A 25,191-nucleotide genomic window follows, 5' to 3' on the forward strand; every position below is an offset into this window, starting at 1 on the left:
GTAGTTGGGTACCAACTGTAGGGGTAGAAGCCCTGCCATCCCATTGGTACACATTCACTTTACCTTTTATCCTTAGTCTGAGACAGACATGTCTCTTGTACTGCCTGCTGTTCAACTTCAGTTCTTTCATTTTTTTCAGTATAGTCTTTTTGAGATATTTTGCTTTTTTGGGAATAATGTAATCTTACATGTTTGCTCTTTCTTTCTTGCTTGTTCCTTCAGTTATGCTGTGTAATTATCAACTTGTTTTAGCGTGCGAGACTTTTTCTGTGATATCCTCTATAATTTATTTTGCCTTTTGATATTTGTAAAGACAACTCTTGTTTTGCCTTGGTATTTGTTGTTATTGTGTTCTTGTTTTGCCTTGGTGTTTGCTTTGTTATTGTGTTATATATATATATATTTTTTTTTTACACATCAAAGGAGAGGGGACTTTTACGCTCCCTCCTCCCTATTCTGGAGAGCATTTCTACCTCCACAATTGGGCGAGGGGCATCGATGGCACTTCCGTGGACATCTGCAGTGCAGCACCCACCCATGTTCGTGTGGAATAGGGGCACATCTATGCATCCATCCCTCTCCTTCACGTCCTTGATTTTGCAGCAATCGTCCTGGAGCAGCCAATGTCTGTTTTCGGCACAACTACGTACATCCAAATTTATATATCGCTCCCCCAGACTCTTACAGCTGTCGTTGCACAAGAGATGACCTTTCACAGCTGTGTATCTACAAAGACTTCAGCATTCTACACAAAGGATAAGAAAATTTTAGTCATTCCTGCTCAACTTTGGGGCACGATTCTCTTTGAGTCGGGATAGTTCCAGTTTCTACAGCACTGGTTTCTTTGAATCCCCGTACATTTGTGACTGCAGTTTTAGTTTCTGTAGACCTTATGGATGGCCACGCCTGTGACAAGCCCCATAACCGTGTGTCCTCGGGCGGTTTGTTCATATTCAACTTCTACGATTGGACCAATTTCTTCGAGAAGTGAGGTTATCCCCATAGGATATAGAATGATTATGTTCCCTTCACATGAGCGATGACCCAGGCCAGTCAGGGACCGCCTTTGTAGCAGCTACATATTTTCATGGTCATTTATATACGCCCACTCTCCTGGACCTGTACAAGTATTAGTCTCCTTTTCCACAGATTGTCTGTGGCCTTCATCTACCATCGATTCTTTGGATCAGCTGGAAATAGTCCAAGTCAGTCTCTCTCGATGACTCGGTTGTACGTCAACTGTAGTTGGAGGTTTTTGTCATCCTTTTGAGACTAGTTGTTACTGATCCATTTTGGGGGTTACACAGGGAACCAAGAGTGTGCCAGGTAGAAACATCAAGAGCCAGGATTGATCCTTTTCTCTTTCAAATGTTCTTCAGAACATAGTCGGGGATTGATCTTAGCCACTGGTTATCATACAACCAAGTTTTGCAATAGTTTAGAGAGATTTTAATGAAGTTCTCTTCTCCCTCTGGGACCACAGAAGCAATTGAGGGTCTCCCTTTCAACCTCTATGGCTTTCCTCTCCACTTAACCCCCTGGGGCTGGTGGGGAGTGCCCGTAGCCTTAAGCATCATATTGTGGTGGCTGGAACCTGGGTAGTGTATGTCTTTTGGTAGGATATCAACCTCTCCCCAAGTTTTCACTTGACTCTTCTTGCTTTGATTAGGGTACATCTGATGTATGTCAACGATACTGGTCAAGCGCAGCGTCTCTAGGGCAGGACTGACTGTTTGTATTTGGTCCCAGCCTGAGAGTTGCACAGACTTGGAAGCCAAACTCTCACCCTAGCAAGAAATATCTGCAAGGCTAATAGATACAGCAGCAAGATTGTCCTATTTTGACAGGGACAACTAGATGAACGCTTGCAAGCCATTCTTGGTCACCTGTTGTCTCCCGTATGTAAAGATTTGAGGGTTTGTATACATGTAGGAAATGAAATTTTTTTAAAGTAATTTGTATTATTCCAAACATACAAGTATACCTGAGATCTTTACATAAATGCCCCACCTCATTCTGCTACCTGGGCCAAAAGGTAAAGTGAATGGCAGGGCTTCCATCCCTGCAATTGGATAAGAAAAGTATATCTTAGTTTAACCAGACCACTGAACTGATTAACAGCTCTCCTAGGGCTGGCCCAAAGGATTAGATATTTTTATGTGGCCAGGAACCAATTGGCTTATTGTGGGATTCAAACCACATTATATCAAGAAATTAATTTCTATTCACCAGAAACAAATTCCTCTGATTCCATGTTGACAGAACGGGAAATCGAACCACAACTACCAAATTGATAGGCGAGCACATTAACCCCTTGTCTAGCAAGGAACGTCCCTACCGTTGGTAGCCAACTACCAATTACCACCTTGTTTTTAGTTAAATGGCTGGCGCCAGCTTGCACTGAAAGTTCATCCCACGTGTAAAGACCTCAGGTTTCTGTAAGGAAAAATACAAATTACTTGACACTGGTGACTATACTGTACTTAAATATTAAACTTGAAGCATTATAATAATGCATCTTTCACTCAAGCATTATTTTAATGTTTAATTCAACCAGTTTGTCAGCTTGAAGCATGATAGTAGCATTGAACACTAGTTTTCAGTAAGTAATGTGGTAGGTTAAATAAGTGTCTTGTGAATGTAAGCATTCCTTTGACACATTGTTGAGATATGATCAAAGTTTAATTAGCATAAATTATTTTGTAAGGTTCTTGTAAGAATTTTAATAAATTGCAAATAAAATATGATTATTATAAACCTAGAGGACAAAAAATACAGCAATTCGTGTGTTGTATTAAACTATTATAAATGGGGTAGTTCAGGTACATTCTGGGACTTAATAAAATATGATTTTTCACACTACATACCAGATATAAAATTTATATTAACATTTTGTACAGAGAAGCTAAATAAATGTCATGCCATCTGCTAATTTCCTCGGAGAAAGAAATATACAATATACTTTGGGACTGTCAGGTGTAAATTTCAAATTGCTCCTCAAACCTAGTTAAATAAATATTTACAAGCTGAGACAGCAGTCTAACCAACATGTAGTCCCTGTGGTTCACACATCACAAGAGTCTCCTATGCTGACAAGTCCAAAATTACATGTAGATCAAGGCATTGAATGCATACTACTGGATAGTAGGCACCTCTGTTTTAACAATTTCCAACATAAAAGAAAGTGATCATTTTAGTCAGAACAATTTGCACATATACTGTATAAGTATACATCAGAGAGAGTAGCAAAAATTTTCAAAAAGTAAAGCAAGCAAGCAAGCAAAAAAAAAAAAACTTAAAAACTTACAGCTTATCATAAGAAAAAATATTTGCCATTATTACTGGGAAAAATATTTCCAATAAGAAAATTGGATAAACATTTTTCACATGGGAAAGAAATCCTTCTACCATTCAGTATTACATCAAATGCAAATCAAATTAATTTCTCATGGTTGCACATAAAATCAATTTAAACCAAACCACAGGTAAAACTACATAAACTGCCAGTGAATGGATATTAAGCTGCCTTCCCTTACAATTCTGTTACCTTTACCACAAAATGGATATTGTCATCAATTTCCCTTCTAGATTGACAAAAGATAAGCTCAAGTGAAAATCTATGTACAGTACTCCATAAAGAGACATGAAGTGTATAACTGGACTCAAAATCTTGAGACATTATTAATTATACTACAAGCCAAGCTATACCTTTCTCACTGTGCTTGTTGGAAGAGGATATTCCTTGCAACAGTCATTACCTTTGATGGTTCTATATCAATAGATATAGTTATAATTTCTTTAAAAAAAAAAAAAGCTATAGCCTAAAATGTTGCCAACTTGCAGCAATCTCCCACAAAACAAAATAATAATATATAAATGAGACTGAAATCGGAGTAGTTTACCCAGGATGGGGTCATACCCTTCTGAGGGAACCAACATGGAAGAATACTAATAAATCTTGTGAAGCTGGACCAGGATAACCACCTAATTATGCATGCACTTCACCCTTTGTTTTGCGGAACATATTCTGCTCTGATCAGGCACAACAATGATGGCCAACTTTGGTATGAGAACTTGCCAGAGCATGCCAGTTAGTAGAATTCTATTCTTTAGGTGATGTGACATCCAACATAACTATTTTTATTCATTAACAGTATAACAAGATTTCGAGTTGAACAAGGCAGAAATATTTGCTTTCTTTATAAATTTTTTAACCCAGCAAGAAAGTATACCTGAATTTTTTTACATAGTATTTCCTAATTACATTTAGACTAGGATGATATATCATATGTTCCTTCATGAGAACATTCATGCCAAATGATTAAAATCTTGAAACCTGGTGCAACTAGTTTTCATTTAACTAAATTTTCTAAACACAGCAACCAAGCTAACAACAATAATTTTGAAAACTTACATATCTGCCAATCCAGCAGTTCAAGACCACATGGAACCAAAGTTTGTGATAGTCTGGTTTCCAACTAAGGAAAGGCTTCATACACGTTAAATTTTTCATCGTTCAATGGAAATTAAAAATACTGTTGTAGTACAGCACCCATGGATACAGAAAATGCTATCACTTTCAATAAAATTACACAGCATGCAAATTTTAATAAATATTGAAATATGCATTCATATCTGATTAACAGCCATAATATGGCATTAAACACATTAAATTTTTTCATCTTTCAATGGAAATTAAAAATACTGTTTTACTACAGCATCCATGGATAAAGAAAATGCTATCACTTTCAATAAAATTACACAGCATGCAAATTTCAATAAATACTAAAATTAAATGCATTCATATCTGATTAACAGCCATAATACTGCATTAACTCCTACCTGAAGAAAAGCCCACACTTATTGTAAATGGAAAACACCACCCTTTACATGAGTATACTACTTACCAACAAAATATTAAGTGTATCTACCCTTATTAAAGAAACATTACACATTCCAGAGTATGATTACTGAAGTTTTAAATGGTACAACTTATTTGATAATTTTTCTGTTGAAAATTTTGTTTGTGTAGAGATACACCCTAAACAATTTGTCCCTGGCAGAGGCCATGATGATGAATTTCATACCTTTTATTCATGGCATGACTACATTTTGAGAAAGTGCAGGTTGAAATATCCAGGTAACGAAGATGAAGGCAAGAGAATCCCACATTCTATGAGTGAACATGATAAAGGATTGACTGAATCAGTTAAAGCCTGTGTACACTGAATAAAAGTGATTATGTAAAACAACAGAGGACCAAGTTCTTGAGAACAATACTAAAATAAAATAAAGATCTTTACCATGATAGAAGAATTCAACTACCTTACACTAATCTGACAGGCTCTGGCTACCCATAAAAATTATGTATTTGGAAGATTAGGATAACATAAAGACCCTTTCCGTGTGTAAATCTTCATATACTGTTAAAAATTCACACTAAAAATCCTTAAACTTTGTGAGAAATACTGTCGTCCTTATTGTCACAGAGCTTGAAACAAAATTTCTGAGGACATCATACAGTAATACCTCAAACTTATGTGAGGTTAGGTTCCAGAACCCCTTGCATAAGGTGAGGATTTGTGTAAGTTTGGTACAATTGCTAAAAATGCTAATACATGCTTATTTCTAGTTTAAACACTAAATATCACTAAACATGCTCCCAAAGTATCAAGTTAAGTTTTAAATGAATTTAAAGGTACTGTAATTTCACTTACAAGTTAGTTTGATACATTACCCTTAAAAAAGAAATAAATGGTTGACATAAAAACAGGGTACAGTATCGTAATTGGAACTGTATTTCCCATACTAACACATTTATATAGGTATGGAAGTATACTAACGTTACCCCTAATTCATGGGATGCCATTGTCTTTTTCACTCAAAGAATAAAAAGTTTTCTTTACATCACTAGGTTAACTTCATACATCAGTCATAAAGAAGGTACAATTCAATAAAATAAAGACTATACGTACGGTGTTCATAGATGGTACAAGTAAAATTCAATCAATTTGAAATTACTGTGTACTGTACAGGTAGACATACAGAGAAATAATAAGTTGTAAAAATATGTGTGAGCACTAACTACGAAGAGAGAGAGAGAGAGAGAGAGAGAGAGAGAGAAAACCTGTACTACCTTTGTATCCCATTTATGTACAAAAATATGAATACGTAATAGAAATTTTCCATACCAACTTTACACTGAAAAGCATAAAAGTGCAATAACTTTGCGAATGGTTATCAGAACTTGTAAAAGTACACTAACTGTAAATGCTGCAATTACCTTTGCATCATATTTATGCGTGTAAAAAAATTTTTTTTTTTTTCATACATATTTACACATAAAAGCATGAAAACGTAAATTACTTAAAAAATCATACACAAACACTCTTTAGATTTTCTTGAGGATTCCCCAAATGTCGCATGTCTGGAAAAACTGCATGTGCCAATTACTTACGTTCCAATGAAAGTTGCGTGTCTTTGAATTGGTACAACTTGAAGTGCTAAGATCGAGGTACTATTACTACATCAGATTCCAGCTTGATCTTCTGATGCCTTGACCATTCAGGTTTTTAGTTGTAGTCCATCTGCTGTTCAATGAGGACTGTTAATTGTGGAATTGGGCAACATATGTCAGGTATTTGACTTTTTATGAGTCCTTGAAGAATCTGGATTAACAGCCCCCACTCAGCGGCATATGGGCAGCATAATCATAATAAAGCAGAATGGTCAAGTAACCAGCCCGAGAAGAGTCTACTTGAGACTCAGAGGTCTGGAAAAACTAACACCTATTAATAATAATAGAATGGTCAAGTAGTCAGATGATTGAGTAAGAACCTGATAAAAGTAATCTGATCATATAGAAACTTTTGTCTAGTTTCATTCCCACTGATGACATGGACAATAGTCCTTGTAAAGCTTAGGTATTTTAAATGTATTGCTAACAATATACCAAGATTTACACACAGGAAAAGTGTCTTATTTCATCCTTAAGTAATGCCTTCTTAATGAACCAACTAAACATCTACATAAATGCAATCTATTGGTGGCAATTTCTTTTGTAGTACATAAAACTAAAAATCTTGAAAAAATGTTGAAAGGTATTTTAAACACTAACCAATTACAAATGAATTATGCCTATATTTTTGACAATCTGTGAATAGAGAAATGACAAAAATACTCCCTGTAGCAGATGTGTAAAAGATAACGTGCAAAAAGTTATTCATTCCACTGTAAATGCTCCTGATTGTGGAATTAAAACCACACTTGATAAAAGGTAATATATTGATTTTACTGAATGTATCCCCTGCAATATCCTCTAGACAGCAAAACTTAAGAGAAAAATCAACAATAAACTATAATAAAGCAAGAGTAAAATGCATAAGACAGATTGTAAAAGAGCAGCAACACATGGCTTGATTCCATTTCTCCAAGTATCTGAGCTAAAACTTGGTTTTTATCACTGTATGAGAATAAATTCAGAGGTTAATTCTGGCAAACCTAGACAGCAAATAACATGTTGAAAATTTTCATTCAATTGATGATGAAATGTATAACATGGAAGCAAGGATGGATTCAAAATACAGTAGTAACTCGTACTTCGAACTTAATCTGTTCCAGAAGGCTGTTCGAAGTACGATTTGCTCTAAATATGAAACAAATATCCCCATACGAAATAAAGGGAATCAGGTTAATTCATTCCAGCCAACCTAAAATGTCCCCCTTTTCACATTTTTTCTATTATTAGTGTTCAAAAGTTAAATTAAGAATGAAAAAAATGAAACCGTAGGTTATATGAAGTCAAATTTTCTAAATTATATATTATCTGTGTACGATTCATGAACTGTTTGGTGAAAATGGCACCGGCCAGCTGGGGGATGGAGGGAGGAGAGACATGAACCCTTTGAGCAAACCAAATTGGTTGCAGTATGCAAAGGTTGATAATAAAATAAATTTTATTCACATATTAGGTGTAAGGATAATCAAAGGAATCGATAGCGTGTGTCAGAGAGAGAGAGAGAGAGAGAGAGAGAGAGAGAGAGAGAGAGAGAGAGAGAGAGAGAGAGAGAGAGAGAGAGAGAGAGAGAGTAATCAGCGTGTTTACACTTGGATCGTAAGTGCACTAAAGAGATTAATTATGGCACAATACATCAACTTACTGTTGGCAAACGGCAGACTTTCAAAACAAACATGAGGATTTTGCAAACAAATAAGTAATAAGTCAAGAATGCAAGAAAAGGAAAGAGATAAAAAATTTTCCACATGGAAGCCGTTTAAACAAACTATTGAAGGCACGCAGAAGCTGAAAGTGGCGCTACTTTGTTTATTACTGGGCTGAGTTACTTTACAGTGGTAAAAAATCGTAAAACGCAATTGTCACTAGATTGGTATTTTACTGTAACAAAAGTGATTTGGGCATATCAAGTGTAAGTGAAAGAAATGTGTGAATAATCATCCCAGCCCAGCTGAAAAGTCAGTGGGAAGCAGAGCCCTTCTTCCCTCTCCTCTCCTCACTATCGTCTCACTTAGCGCACCGAACACAGACTCAAGCAAGCTTTTTTTTTTTCTTTTTTTACTTTATTGCATTTGATTGTTTTCATGTTTTATCATGTTAAATTTACTGTAAAATATTTATTTTTTATGTGAATTGGCACTGCTTTTGCATACATATAGTAAAGATTTTACTATCTCTTCTCTCCTCAACAATACCACGACGCACAATAACTTGAAATAATTCATTCATTATTCCTCAAAAATATAAACGCTCCCTCCCTTTACCTCAAGTTAGCTGTGTATCACTGCAATGACAAATGATTTTGTTAATCATTTATGTAAATTTTATTGTGAAAAGCTTAGTTCTTTCATTAATATTTTGTTAATATTGTTCAACTAGACCGTCTCACTCGGCACACCAAACACTACTGGCTCAATTAAGACTTTTTTTTTCTGTACTGCATTTGATTAATTTCATATTTTATCATTACGTTAAATTGATTGGGAAATTGCCTTTTTTATGTGAACTGTTATTGCTTTTACATACATATAATAATATTTTAACTCTCTCTTCCTCTCTACTCAACATATCAATGCTCCCTCATTCAGTCTCAAGTCAGCTGGGTGTGACGTCACATACAACTTTTATGCTAAATGTTATATTGAAAGCTAAATTTTATATTAAATGCTTTATACTTTTATTTATTTTGTCGAATATGGTTATCATTAAACTATACATTGTAAATGAAAAAAAATAAAAATAAATAAATAATAATAATACCGTTTAACTTGTAAGACCCAGTAGGCCGTCGAATACAAGTATAAACTAGATAATCAGTCAGTTCGAAGTACGTATGAGCATTTGTTCGACAAGTGATACAAAATTTTTCGAAAAATGGAAAATTCAAAATAAGAAACATTCGACAAATGAGGTACTAACTGTCGTTTATATTTCTTCACCTCAACAACTATTACTCAAGAAATTACTATGAACATTATGTATAATATAATTTGTATGAAAAATCTGAGCTAGTTGTTACAAAATACAAAGTAAGCTTAAAACATTCTACTTCACCTTACGTATACTTCATATTAACATGGTGAATTATACTACATAAATACTTATGAAAAGACTGAAATAGGAGAAATGAAAGCAAACACAGGACAGGAGAAAATCAGTTAAACGACTTCCTGTGGTGTAATCTTACTTTAGTTTGCACAAGAGTTAGATTCTCTTACATATTAACTGAATTTCACTGTTACCAACATGCAAGACGTCCCAGGAAATTTGACCATGTAAACATTGGATGTTGATCACACTTGATGATACAAACTGGACAGTGTCTGTGAGAGTATTCCACATGAATTATAGTATTATAGCAGGTGATCAGTAAAATTATTACAGAAACAAGCGTAACTTAGAACACTCTTCCAAAGTGAAAATATAACGAAGTATTTATTTAATAATAAAATTGAAGACAACATTCCAGAAGTGCAGACACGTAAATGGAGTTTTATAGTTCAATTATATAAACTGGTGGATATTCCTTAAAGATGGATTATGATTTCATCACAGTGTTTCCCAGATTTATTCCCAAAGTATATTGCATAGTATATGTAAAATACCAAGCAGCAATGGGAAAAACTTCAATAGGTACTTATAGTGAACTGCTCAGTTGAAAAACCTCTGCTGCCATAATTCATTCACTACAATACCATGTCCTGTTCACTGCCTATAATTTGTAAACTCTAAAAAAAATATACTCATCTCTTATAACTATTTAATCAAACATCTAATTCATTGTTAAATGAGTCTAAGTCTTTCTCAATAGCATTTTGATTTTCCTATACTTCGTATTTAATTTTTCTATATTCTTTTGTAAAGAAGGAAATTTAACTAATTAAAGGTTCTAAAAAAACTGCTGTCCAAGGACATCTGCCATCAGAGGATATTTAAGCTACTACAAGTTGTGACTCAAATGCCTCAAAAATCAGATTAAAAGTATAAAAATTCTAACTCTTATGGGGTTAGTGCAAATTTCAAAACCATTAGCATGGATTTTCACCAGGTTTTGGCCTGGAACCGATTCCTAAAGTTTACTTTGAAGTTTGCAGATAATAATGACTACAGTATTCTGCCATATTTTATCAGGTACAGACAAATATATTTCTGCAGAGATAGAACAGATTTCCAAAGGCCTGCATATATAAAAGACCCATGGACATTTCTGAAGTGACAGTAGAATGTAAAGATTCATGGCTAGAGTACACACAGAAACACCAGTTTTCTTCAATCTTCTATATATGAAGAGAAGCAGCAGCTTTGAAAGCGCATAGGGAAAAAGTGAATAGTGTGGTTTATATATGCAAAATGGATGACATGCTATTGGGAAGACTTTATTGGTATCTATGATGCTAGGGTAGCATTTTATGCATAGTTCAAGCATCCTTCAGCAGATAAATAATGAATTGGGACAGCAATTACAGATACAGTCTTCTGTGAATCTTCCAAATAGGAGAAACAGATAACTGGCAGAAAACTCTCAAACCTTAGGTCAAAGTAAAAAATATCTATATTAGATAAAAGTATTTTTATATATGTAACTTACCAAGTAATTACATTGCTCACAATTTTACTCACTGGCAGCTTAAAAATTTTGAAAATCGCAGTAGCGCTAGTGTCGGTGTAGGTACTACGTAGCTTCGCCCATTTTCAGGATAAGAGAGAAACACCTTCGCCAATTTTCAGGATAAGAGAGGAACAGCTTTGCCCATTTTCAGGATAAGAGAGGAACAACTTCAGCAAGGAGTTCAATTGTTTTCTGCCGGCTCTCAACTGAAGTCCAGTTGTGGAGCATTCAACTTAGATTTTGGTTTTTGTTGGCTTTTCCTTTGGGGTTGTTTGGTGAAGTATTGTAGTTATGGCTTTGTTGTTTTGGTCTAATTCTCTGTTGGAGAACATTAATTCTACTTTATTATGACTAATTACCTGGATTTGACTGTTTCGAGACAAATTTTTTCATTTCCATGTTTGACACTAGTGCTGCTAGTGTAAGGTATTGTAGTAAAGGTTGCAATACCAGACTGACAAAGGAGAAGTATGATTTTGACACATGCACTGAATGTAAAGGACAGGAATAATAACTGACAAGACCTGAAATGAATTTGCAGAGTAGGATGCTAAGAAATGGAAGGCTTTAGGTTCTCTCTTAACCAAGTTTGACAGGGATACGAAACAGAAGGCAGCTGCTAGAGGAGGAAAAGACAGTAAAATTTAAGACTTCAGATAATTACGCTAAGTCTTCTGTGGATAATCCCAGTATTTCTATGCCTGCTCTCGCTTTGCCACCTGTTTCATCCTTCAATTAATCAACCTACTCCCCTACTTCCAATCCCAATCCCCTTGTCAGCCTTGAATCGAAAATCGTGTGTAATTTATTTTGAAGCTATGGTATTGATTGTTGATACAGTGACTCAGTTAGCAAGTTCAGTGTGTGTCCTTATGGATAAGGAAGAGAATAAAAGTATTGATAGTGAAGTGTAAGTGGAGGCAACTGTTCTTCCTGCCGACACTCTTAGGCATAAGTCACAGGTGCACTCCCCTGCATCTGGGAGCAGTCATACCAGAGGCCATAGCGAGGTTGGTGAGGACTGTCCATGGACAGTAGCCCCCACAGTTGGACCTGCTGCAACATCCAAGGTTACGACGAAGGATGACCACTAGAAAGCCACCCAGAGGAAAGTGTACAGGTTGTCCTAAAGTTCCGAGGCGTCCGGCTCTGAGAATAGGTGCCAGTAGTGCTTTAGTGATGAAAAAGCCTATTCCTACAGTCTGCTCTCTTCCTAAGTGCCATGAAAAAGATTTAGGGAGCCAGTGAAACCTACAAGTAGTTTTTGAGACTCCCAAAACGTTTTTCACTGGAACGACCTATGCTAGAGCCAGGCCATTCTTCAGCCTCAAAATGTTCCTCTTCCTCTCCAGAGCATCTAATGGTGCCCGAGCCGCCACAAGCAGCTGAGCTGCTACTAACCCCTGAGCGCCCATAGCGCCCAAGCACCCAGGGGCGCCCGAGTCTCTAGTTTTTCAGCACTCGCCAGTATACGAGCACCCTTTTACAATCAAGTGTTCCACATGAATGGACTTTGCCTTTGGATTGTCTGACGCATTCCGCAACACGCTTGGCACCAGCCATTCCTTTGTCTTCCACGGATCCTTCACTGTTCCCAATACAACATAAGTTATCTGACACTTTGAATCTGCTCAAGAAAGGCCCCTCTTCTAACCAGGACCCTAGGAGTTTGTTGCTGTTGCATGTCTTCAGAAGACCATGGTGAGGAAGAAGTTTTAGATCAAGGCTCACCTTTGGCTGCTTATGTGGCGTTATTGAAGTACCTGCTGCACAACTTCCCAGGATTCCTCAGTCCTGCAGCTCCTGCCTCTCCAATTCTACAGTTTTCATGATAGGAGCCTTCAGACAGCAAACTACTGAAAATAGTACTTCCTCCTTTGGAGAGGAAGGCTCTCAGCAAATTGGATAGTTGGCTAGCTGAGAAAAGAGGAGAGGAAATCTTCATTTAGCTATTCCCCTTCTTGTCTGGTGCAGTGTAGGTATTCGGCTTACAAAACCAGGGAAGCTCCCTCTCTCGGGGAGACTTCTTGGGTCTCATAGACTCATAACACAGGTAAGCTTTCAACAGTGCCAGTGATGTCCTCCCCTATGGAGATTGATCATCATCTTAAAAACCTTTATAGGAATTTTTGAGGTTTTGAGTTTCCTAGATTGGTCAGGCCTGAAAAATCAAGAACTATTCCCTACCGGACAACATAGCGACCGATTGGCTAAACATCCTTTCAAGTAAGGATAAAAGCATAAGGGACGGGACTCAAATGTTAGCATTGCTCTACGATTTAGGTATCCTGAAGAAATGAGAGCTTCGGTGCTCATTTACGACAAAGAGTTTATCTTCTTCACAGAAGTCCACACTTTTATCTTCTCTCAACCAATACTTCTCCTTTACTTCGACGATGAGTGATGTTTCTTCAGAGCTTCAAAAGAAGATTACTCAAGATCTTCTTGCTCGTCCTTCTAGACCCCCTAGGGATCCGACTCCTGCAAGCACCAGGAATGTTTCTCCCCTTCAAACTTTGCCCTTTCGAGGTAGCAGAACCAGAGCCCAGTCTAGACCACGATTGAACCTTCGTTTGTCAGCTCAAACTTCTAAAAAGTCGTTAACTAAGCTGTCTGCCTGAAAGTACGGATTGTGTCCTTCATGCTCCTGCAGGAGCAAGGTTTCTACATTTTTGGAAGGAGTGGGGTTACTCCATTCCCTTCTGTGAAAACCTCTGTTGGCCAACACGCCCATCGTGTAGACCATCTACTCAGTAGGCTCCAAGAGGTTTTCGGCACCGGCTAACAAAGAAGCCTCACTCCTCAAGAAGAGAGCCAATGAGGAAGGAAAGTACATCAAGTCAGACAGGTTTTACAAACGTCTATTTGTGGTCCCTAAAGCATCAGGGGGATGGAGGCTGGTTTTGGATGAGAACGTCCTGAATTTCTTTGTAAAAAAGACTATGTTCAGGATGGAGAAATTTCAGAGGGGCAACTGGATGGCATCCACAGACATGCAGCATGCCTACTTACACATCCCTGTTCATCAGAAGTCAGGAAATACCTACGCTTTGTGTTTCAGGGAAGAGTACACCAATTTTAAGCATTATGTTTTGGCCTTTCAACCGCTCCACAAATACTTACACTAGTCCTTGCTCTGCTTGCCAAATGGTTAACTGATGGGGATAAACATATCCCCCTTCTTATACGACTGGTTACTTCAATCGCAGTCAGAGAAGAGGTGCATGGAGGACATTACGAAGATGATTCATCTAGTACAAGAACTGGGCATTCTTGTCAACTTTCTAAGGTCCCAGTTGGTTCCGTCTCAGACAATTCTCTATTTGGGGATGATGATAGACACACAGAGTTTCCAGGTTCTCCATCCCCCAAGAGAATTCAATCTTGCCTAAAGAAAATCAACGAATTTTGTGCGTGTCAAACCTGCACAGCGAATCAGTGGCTGAGCCTTCTCGGAACCTTAGCTTCGATGGAACAGTTTGTTCATCTAAGGAGACTTCATATGAGAAATCTTCAATTTTACCTGCAAGCCAACCTAGTCTTTTATGCAGACACATCCAACCTAAGTTAGAGCACCCTTTTGGGAAATCAAGAAGTTTCAGATCAGTGGTCCAAAGAACAAACACTGGCAAATCAATCTAAAAGAAATGAAAGCCATTTGACTGGGTCTAAAGCATTTTGCATTGGTAGTCTACTACCATGTAGTGACGGTACACTCAGACACCACCACAGCCCTGGCGTATATAAAGAAACAAGGAGGGACACAATCATTCTTACTTTACAAGGGAGCGAAATCCCTTCTTTTATGGCCGGACAACAAGATGAAGTTGGCAACCAGATTTATCCAGGGCAGACTCAATGTCCTTGTAGAAGGTTGAGCTGTTGCAAGCAGGTACTCTCCACAGAATGGACTCTTCATCCTCAGGTGTGTAAGGATCTTTGGAAACTGTGGGGGAGACCACTTGTAGATCTGTTTGCAACAACAAAAAATTATTTGTTCACCAGTCCCAAACCCTCTTGCTTGGGTGATGGATGCCATGTTGCAGGACTGGTCAAACATGGACTTCTATGCCTTTTCACCGTTCAGCATGATACAGGAGGTGATTAACAAGTTCAGGAGTCACTTAAACATCAAAATGATCTTAGTGGCCTCATTTTGGCCACAAAAGGAATGGTTTCCAGCTCTCCTATTGTTACTGAGACTTTCCAAGGCTGTTAATCACAGAATGCACAGAGTAAGTCTGCTCAAACAGCCCCATTTCAACCACTTCCACCAAGAATTGTCCACTCTAGCCCTGACAGGTTCTAGACTCAGGAAACTCCTCCGAAAGAAGGGATTTTCAAGAGCTGCTTTGGAAGCAATGTCAAAGTGCAGGTGCACCTCTTCTGACACAAAGGCAATTTTTAAAACTTGGTGTAGAAGACATGTCTTGGCTTCTACGGCATCTATAGTGGATGTTGCGGACTTCGTTTTGTATTTAAGGACTAGGAACCTTTCATTGTATACAATAAGAGAATACAGGGCAATGTTGAGTTCAGTGTTCCATCACAGAGGTTTGGATCTTTCAGCTAACCAAGACCTATCGGACCTCAGAAAATCTTTTGACATCACTAAGTCCAAGGGATCACAGACAGTCCCTAGGAATTTAGATGTGGTACTTAAATGGCTCCCGGGACCCCGGTTCGTACCCCTTCCCTCCACCTCCTTGAAAGATCTTACCAGAAAAACCCTTTTTCCTGGTGGCCTTGGCCACAGCCAAAAGTGAGTGAATGAGTTGCATGCCATTGACAAAAGTGAGTTTTGCTTAAGGTGGTGCCATATATTCTTTTACCCTAGGCTTTTTAGCCAAAAATGAAGACCCTACCAAGCACTGGCCTCATTCATTTATTTTCAAAAGTTTGATGGAAATATTAGGTGCAGAGGAAGAGGGGAGGACTCTGTGCCCAGTGAGAGCACAAGATATTATTTGGACACAAAAAAGATTTGAGGTCCCTTGAATCTTCTCTGATGCTTAGTCAAGAACCCTTGTCTAAGAATGGACTAGCATTTTTTCTAAAGATCTGATCAGTGAAGCCTATGTGCAAGTTGGAGAGGAGGACTTAATTTGAGTAAGAGCTAAAGTTCATGAAACCAGAACTGCTGTCACGTTGTTGTCCTTCAAACATAATTTATCCATTTCTTAATATTGTAAGTGTAGATTGGTGTATGACTACCCATTATCTGAAAGACGCAAAAGTGTTATTCGATAATTGTTGTGCTTTAGGGCTTTGATATCAGGTGTTGAGTTCCAAGGGAGTCTGGGGGCGCTTGGTGCGCCCTCCGATCTTATTTTTAATGATTGGGTGGTGTCTTTATATTGTTGCGGTGTAGGTGAATTGTGTTGTTTTATCTGCTCTGGATTTAGTCAGTCTACACCCAGGGCAGGGGCAACTGACAACTTGTATGCTTTGTAGTCACCAGGTTCATCCTTGCCACAAAGCCACACTGTTGTACAGGCGAATCTGGCTAACTAGCCACACCCTATATAGAAAACATGAGTACTGATCAGAGCCAGTATCTACCTGTAATAGCTCTCTTATCAGGTAAGGAACAACAAGCATTGTTTCAATGCTATTATTTTCTGTAGTCTAAGTCATTATCATTAATAATGTTTGGAGCAGAAACTAGCTATATCCCACCATTGAGTCAATGAGGGGTTCAGCAATGTAATTATTTGGCAAGTTACATATATAAAAATGACATTTTTATGATAAAAGTTTTATATATGATACAGTATACTTACCAAATGATTACAAATCAGAGCCCTCCCTCCACCCCTAATGGGAAAAGGACAAAAACAATTGAACTCCTTGCTGAAGTTGTTCCTCTCTTATCCGGAAAGTGGGCAGGGATAGTAACTACACCAACACTAGCGCTAACACGATATTAAAAAGTTTTAAGCTGCCGGCAAGTGAAACAGTGAGCAATGTAATTATTTGGTATGTACATATAAAATGTTATTTTATCATAAAAATGTCATTTTGATTGCATTTAAGGATGTGCCCTACAATTTGCCACTTCTTCCTTCATCTTATACATATTTGTAATTCTAAATGAAAACCTAAAAAGAATGTAATAAAGGATGAGTATTTCTGCAACTACCTGAATAACTTATTCTTTAGCAATACCAGAAATACATCCATATATAACAATCATATACAATATAAGTAAAATCTTTTAAACAACCAAATGATGATTACAAAAAGGACAAAACAATTAAGAATGGTAATCAATGCCATAAATGCTATTAATGGTTTGAGTAAAATATATACCCAATCAAAGGATGGATATGTGACTTTCTTGTTACTAATAAATTATTTTTAACTTGAATAAGAAAAAGTGCAAAAATATTTCCTGAAATGTAATAACCAGGACTGAAATGACACAAAAATTAATGATATGCAATGAAAACAGTCAAACACATGTTAGATGGTGAATCATAAAATCCCAAAAGCTAATGCACAATAAAAATTATATAAATAAATGTACTAGCAGATTCATGTGCAATCACCAAACACAACATGAAGTGAGCTTCACAAATTACAAGCATGATACCAAATCTAAAAGGAGAGCAATTTGAAACACATCCAAACAATATGTTAAAAAATGTATGTAATAAGTCCCAGGACTGCTAATAACTATACTTTCACCCAAAAACTTTTAAATGCTATATAAGAAGTAGAAACCCATTTATTTTCCTTCTTAAACTGAATACCGTTGCAGATGGAGTATATAAAATTTACTGCCCTTTGGGCTTACCAACTCATTTAAAAATATTTGTATGAATGCTAAAAGGGGGTAAGATTTCAAGTCTTTTGAAGATTTTCCACCAAAACTCTGCAATCAATAGTACTTGCAGAAAGAAATATAAAATTTGGCATGACAAAATAAGGCACTATACCTCACTATGTACTATAATACAAATATATAAAAAATTTATACAAGTCATCTTTTCTTAAATCTGCCCTTTTTAGCATTATCACAATTATCAACTTGAATATTATCAGCTATAGTAATATGAGTAATATCTGCACAGATGTTTGGAGATTCATTAGAAGTAATCACAGGTTCATCCAGCAATGCATTCTTGTGAGAAGCATTTTTGACACGGCCCTTTCGCCTGAAATTTAAAGATACTATGTTATAAATTGCAATAATAATAAAAATCTATAAACTTAAAACATAATCACTATGCCATCATGGCAATAGTTTAACTTGACTGCTGAAATTACATTCTTAATTTTCATAGGACTAGCCAACACAGTTTGCTCTTCATAAATATGAGGTCTTATTCAATCAATATACAGGCAGTCCCCGGGTTACGACAGGAGTTCTGTTCTTGAGACGCGTCGTAAGCCGAAAATCGTCGTAAGCCAGAACATCATAAAAAATCCTAAGAAAACCTTACTTTTAATGCTTTGGGCGCATTGAAAACTATGTAAACTGCATTCTTATTGCATTTTTCATCCACAAAAAAACACCTTAAAATATTGATTATTTTGTATTTTTGCCAGATCAGCGTTTGTAGGCGTCGTAACTCTGGAACATGCGTCGTAACCCTGGAAATAATTTCTGATTAATATAATTGAAAAGCGTCGTAACCTTGGATCGTCGTAAGCCGAGACCGTCGTAACCCAGGGACTGCCTGTACTGCAATTCCTTAAAAAGTATTGTTGCTCCATACACAGATGATGTTGAAGGACTTGTTAATGATAAATGATATAGATTTGTAGATGATATGGAGGAGTGATGATGGTAGTTACATTTGACAACGTCTTTGAGGGGTAAGTGTGTGTGTGTGTGTGTGTGTGTGTGTGTGTGTGTGTGTGTGTGTGTGTGTGTGTGAGCATCGTTGGGTTGAGAGTTTGAGTGTTTTCGTGTGGTTGATGCGTCGTGTTTCATGTTTGGTGGTGCCGTATGATAGTGTGTAAGTGCATATGCGTTTTTCCGAAGAGGGTGAGTGAGTGAGTGAGCGATCGAGAGCGAGAGAAAGATTGTAATTGGTGGGTGGAAAATAAGGAGTGGTTTGATGGCAGGCAAACGTGTCTGTGTAGTCGGTTACGGAGAGTCGTAAGGAGTAAGTTTATTCTGTGATGGTCGAGAGTCAGCAACAGTCTTTTTGGAACATGGTATTGATGCTCAGTTGTATTGTGGTTTCCTGGAGTTGTTTTTTGGGTTATTATTGGTATTGTGTGTTGGAAGGTTGTTGTGCTGGTGCTTGAAGGTTGTCATGCTTGTATAGTTGGAAGGTTGTTGACCTTGTGAGTAGTGGAGTGTTGTTGTTGGTGAGCTATTGTGATTTCTTGGCGTTTTGGTTGGATGTGGACTTATAAGGTTGTTGTTTTGGGGTTGTTGGTGTTCGTCTGCGCAGTGATTTGTTGGGTTGATGAGTTGTTGTATGGTCGTAGTGCTCAAGTGTCACAATGACTAGGCTATATCCAGCGGACGACACAGCGCTTGCTCTGAGTATCTAGTCTGAGGTGAATACATGAATGTGAGTTTTGTTTGTGTGTTTCGGTAAGCCAATTTGTCCTGCGTGTATTTAGTAACGTGAAGAAGAAAGTGTGGCAGAGGGAAAGTTCGATCATCGGTACAACTAAAGAAGTGTGGGGAGATTTGCTTGCTTTTGATCCTGCCACTGCAATTACCTGAATTCATCAATATGTATGATTGTAAGTGTTGTTCTGTAGATATTTCATTAAATACCAAATTCAAAGCCCTTGGATATTACATTTATGTGGAATTCATTATTGAATAAAATTTTTTAAAACCTATTGAATAAAAATTTTTAAAACCCAATGGCTGGTCAATTCATTTCAAATATGACAAATTTGTAACTAATTTGTATTTTTCATAACTTACAAACCTGAGGTGTTAAAATAATTATGTACGCAAGGGACTATTGGCATCTGTGCTTGGTCATGAGACATGAGGGGCCACCCACATACCCCTCATTAACTCGTGACCCCGTCAGTTATTCTTCCAACCCAGGTTAGTTGATAGAGGGGTGATTGGAGGTGGGCCTTTGTATGTTAACCCTTAAACGCCGAGTGGACGTATTTTACGTCGACATACAAAAGTTTTTTTAAAAAATTCGCGGAAAAATACTTGTAGCGGCCTACCATCCAAAAACTCTTGAATCACGTGCCTTGGGGGATGCTGGGAGTTCACGGATCAAGGTGTTGTTTTGTTTACAATCGTTACGCAGGCGCGCAAGCGCGAATTTCTTTCTTGCTGCACTAAAAAGTATCGGTGACACATCTCGGAAATTATTTCATCACTTTGACATAATTTTTGTACCATTTTAAATTAGCTGTTACATGGAGTATTATATATGAAAATGTGCACATTTTTATATAGAATACAACAATAAAATACTCATGATTGTAGCTTTTATCAGTTTTGAGATATTTTTATATAAATAACGATAAGTGCCAAAATTTCAACCTTCGGTCAACTTTGACTATCGAAATGGTTGAAAAACGCAATTGTAAGCTAAATTTCTTATATTTTAGTAATATTCAATCCTTTACCTTCATTTTGCAACAAATTGGAAGTCTCTAGCACAATATTTCAATTTATGGTGAATTTATGAAAAAAGTTTTTCCTTACGTCCACGCTGTAACTCTTCCGAAAAAAATCATACGTGCGATTGTGGTAATGTTCGCATCATTTTAAAATTAGCCGTTACATAAAGTTTTATATATGGAAATGTGCGCAATTTCATGCACAATACAACTAAAAACAACCCATGGTTGTAGCTTTTATCAGTTTTGAAATATTTTCATATAAAAAATAAATGACAAATTTTCAACCATGGGTCAACTTTGACTCTACCAAAATGGTAAAAAAACACAATTGTAAGCTAAAACTATTATATTATAGTAATATTCAATAATTTACCTTCATTGTGCAACAAATTGGAAGTCTCTAGCACAATATTTCGATTTATGGTGAATTTATGAAAAAAATAACATTTTCTTTACGTCCGCGCGGTAACTCTTCCGAAAAAATCATAACGTGCGATTGTGGTAATGTTTGCACCATTTTAAATTAGCTGTTACATAAAATTGTATAAATGAAAATGTGCGCAATTTTATGTAAAATACAACAAAAAATAATTGAAGGTTGTAGCTTTTCTCATTTTTGAAATATTTGCATATAAATCCCGATAAATAGAAAAATAACCACGTTCGGTCAAATTTGACTCTACCGAAAGGGTCAAAAAACACAATTGTAAGCTAAAACTCTTACAGTCTAGTAATATTCAGTCATTTATCTTCATCTTGAAACAAATTCGAAGTCTCTAGCACAATATTTAGATTTATGGTGAATTTAAAAAAAACTTTCCTTCCCTCCACGCGCGGATTCTCCGCCGCAAATCTCCGAAATACGTACGTCGCATTCTCGGAATATTTGCTCCATTTCATATTAGGCATTTCATAGAGTTTATATGAAAATGTGCGCAATTTCATGTAGAATAAAACGAAAAATATTTGAAGGTTGTAGCTTTTCTAATTTCCGAAATAATTGCATATAAAAAAATATATATATAAAAATTCGACATTTGGTCAAATTTACCGCGTCAGATATGGTCGAAAACTGCAATTGTAAGCTAATACTCTTACAGTATAGTAATATTCAATCATTTTTCTTCATTTTGTAACAAATTGGAAGTCTCTAAGACAATATTTAGATTTATGGTGAATTTTTGAAAAAAATATTTGTTTACGTACGAGCGCTACGAATTCATGCATCATTTTGTGATAATATTTTCTCTGTGTTGCTTTTATTGTTTTACAATGAGTTATATACCAAAATGATCGCAATTCAGTGTACATTACAACGAAAAAAAAATTAACTTGTTACCTTTAACCGTTTTTTGCATAGCGCGATTTGAATACAATTATATATGAAATTTTGTTTTCGCGCTATCATATATCGCATTATTTATATATGATAATGATAATTTTTTTCATTTCTGATGGTTGCATACTAAACTTCAGGCAATAAGAAAAAAAAAGGAGCCAAAAATGAACTCTTAATCTTGAAAACTAAGCACGCTGTGATTTTTTGAAAAAAAAAAAAAAAAAAAAAAAAAAAAAAAAAAAAAATTCCGCTTCCGCGCTCACTCCAAGACCCTCCGCCACACGGAAGACGATTTTTAATATACCCCTTCGGCGTTTAAGGGTTAAGACCTCAGGTTTGTAAGTTATGAAAAATACAAATTAGTTAAAAATTTGTCATTTAGCCCTTAAAGTCCTAAGCCTCCCGTACGCCTGGGTGGCCTCAGAGTGAGCGCGGAACCGGAAAATTTTTCTTCTTCAAAAAATCACAACACAATTAGTTTTCAAGATTAAGAGTTCATTTTTGGCTCCTTTTTTTGTCATTGCCTGAAGTTTAGTATGCAACCATCAGAAATGAAAAAATTATCATTATCATATATAAATAATGCGAAATATGATAGCGCGAAAACAAAATTTCTTATATAATTGTATTCAAATCGTGCTGTGAGCAAAACGGTTAAAGCTAAAGTTCATTTTTTTCGTTGTATTGTACACTAAATTGCGATCATTTTGGTATATAACACATTGTAAAGCGATCAAAGCAAGACAGAGAAAATATCATCACAAAATGATGCATGAATTCGTAACGCGCGGACATAAAATTTCTTTTTTTCTTCAAAAATTCACCATAAATCTAAATATTGTTCTAGAGACTTCCAATTTGTTTCAAAATGAAGATAAATGATTGAATATTACTATACTGTAAGAGTTTTAGCTTACAATTGCAGTTTTCAACCATTTCGGACGAGTTAAGTTGACAAATATTTCGAAAATGAGAAAAGCTACAACCTTCAATTATTTTTTGTTGTATTCTACATGAAATTGAACACATTTTCATATATAAAACTCTATGAAACGCCTAATATGAAACGGAGCTAATGTTCCGAGAATGCGACGTATGCATTTCGGAGATTTGCGGCGGAAAATCCGGACGTGGAGGGAAGGAAAGTTTTTTTTTTATTCACCATAAATCTAAATATTGTGCTAGAGACTTCAAATTTGTTTCAAAATAAAGATAAACGACTGAATATTACTTGACTGTAAGAGTTTCAGCTTACAATTGCATTTTTTTACCATTTTGGTAGAGTCAAAGTTGACCGAACGTGGTTTTTATTCTATTTATCGAGATTTATATGCAAATATTTCGAAAATGAGAAAAGCTACAACCTTCAATTATTTTTAGTTGTATTCTACATGAAATTGCACACATTTTCATATATAAAACTTTATGTAACAGCTAATTGAAAATGGTACAAACATTACGACAATCGCACATATGATTTTTTCAGAAGTGTTACCGCGCGGACATAAGGAATTTTTTTTTTTTTTTCATAAATTCACCATAAATCGAACTATTGTGCTAGAAACTTCCAATTTGTTGCAAAACGAAGGTAAATGATTTAATATTACTAGAATATAAGAGTTTAAGCTTACAATTGCATTTTTCGACCATTTCGGTAGAGTCAAAGTTGACCAAAGGTTGAAATTTTTGCACTTATTATTTATATGAAAATATTTCAAAACTGATACAAGCTACAAACATGGGTTGTTTTTAGTTGTATTGTGCATAAAATTGCGCACATTTCCATATAGAAAACTTTATGTAACGGCTAATTAAAAATGGTGCAAACATTATGACAATCGCACGTATGATTTTTTCTGAAGAGTTACCGCACGGACGTAACAAAAGTTTTTTTCATAAATTCACCATAAATCGAAATATTGTGCTAGAGACTTCCAATATGTTGCAAATTTAAGGTAAATGATTGAATATTACTAGAATATAAGTGTTTTTGCTTACAATTGCGTTTTTCGACCATTTCGGTAGCGTCAAAGTTGACCGATGGTTGAAATTTTGGCACTTATCGTTATTTACATGAAAATATTTCAAAACAGATAAAAGCTACAATCATGAGTATTTTTTTTTGTATTCTACGTGAAATTGCACACATTTTCATATATAATACTCCATGTAACAGCTAATTAAAAATGGTGCAAAAGTTATGTCAAAGTGACGAAATAATTTCTGAGATATGTCACTGATACATTTTAGTGCGATAAGAAAGAATTCGCCCTTGCGCGCCTGCGTAACAATTATAAACAAAACGACAATTTGATCCGTGAACTCCCAGCATCCCCCAAGGCGCGTGATTCAAAAGTTTTCGGCTGGTAGGCCTGTAAGTATTTTTCCGCGAATTTTAAAAAAAACTTTTGTATGTCGACGTAAATTACGTCCAGTCAGCACCCAAAAGACAATTTATCTCGACGTAAAATAAGTCCAATAGGCTTTTAAGGGTTAATCATATACGAAACAAACCTTCGGTCTTAACATTAGGATAGACTTACTCTTGGTGGGAGGTAAGTACTATTAACCAACTGGGAGTTTGCCACCTTTGATAAGTTTTCTGAATACCAGAATTCTACGAAACAACTGACCAGTATTTCCGAATCTAAGATATACGTATATGAATATCATAGAGTCAGACTTCTGGGGTTTTACACAATGTCATAGTTCATTGCGTCCGAGGAAGATAAGAAGATCTGTCCCCCTAACAAACCAATTCATCCACTCATGTAGGTTTGTTATCATTCCTCTCCCCCTTGCTAAAGAGAGGAATGTCCTGCTACTGATAGGTACCTTACTGATACTAACCCTAACAGTATGGCCACTTCACTCACCTGTACCTTGTCCGTTCCAGCTTATGATGGTACTATCTTCTTACTGCCCTAAGTAAAGGAGACAGAAATTTGAAAAGGAAAGAGGCCAGTTAACTCCCCCATTTCACAATCATACCATCATCTTAGACAAGATACCAACTGACCCGCCAGGGGTACTGGAGATACAGGAAATTGAAAGTGGTTTCCAAAACAAAGAACCCACTCTCAAATTTCAATGAACAGACAAGACACCTCCTTAAAATTGCTCAATTTTGAGCTTCGATACCGTCACGATCATTTTAAC

At 36.3% G+C, this 25,191-nt stretch overlaps 1 protein-coding gene across 6 annotated transcripts in view; it reads right to left on the minus strand.

The window, feature by feature from the left end:
• Window positions 1–2,781: 2,781 nt before the first annotated feature.
• LOC135224369 (condensin-2 complex subunit H2-like) overlaps window positions 2,782–25,191 on the minus strand; it is a 239,361-nt gene continuing 216,951 nt past the window's right edge. For all 6 annotated transcript variants that reach the window (XM_064263318.1, XM_064263316.1, XM_064263317.1 and 3 more), the window contains exon 15: window positions 2,782–18,283. In XM_064263318.1, coding sequence (XP_064119388.1) covers window positions 18,109–18,283 — 175 coding nt within the window. In that variant the 3' untranslated portion in view covers window positions 2,782–18,108. The remainder of the gene's footprint in view (window positions 18,284–25,191) is intronic.

The sequence above is a fragment of the Macrobrachium nipponense genome, chromosome 12 (genome assembly GCF_015104395.2).
Source record: "Macrobrachium nipponense isolate FS-2020 chromosome 12, ASM1510439v2, whole genome shotgun sequence".
NCBI classification, from domain to species: Eukaryota; Metazoa; Arthropoda; class Malacostraca; order Decapoda; family Palaemonidae; genus Macrobrachium; species Macrobrachium nipponense.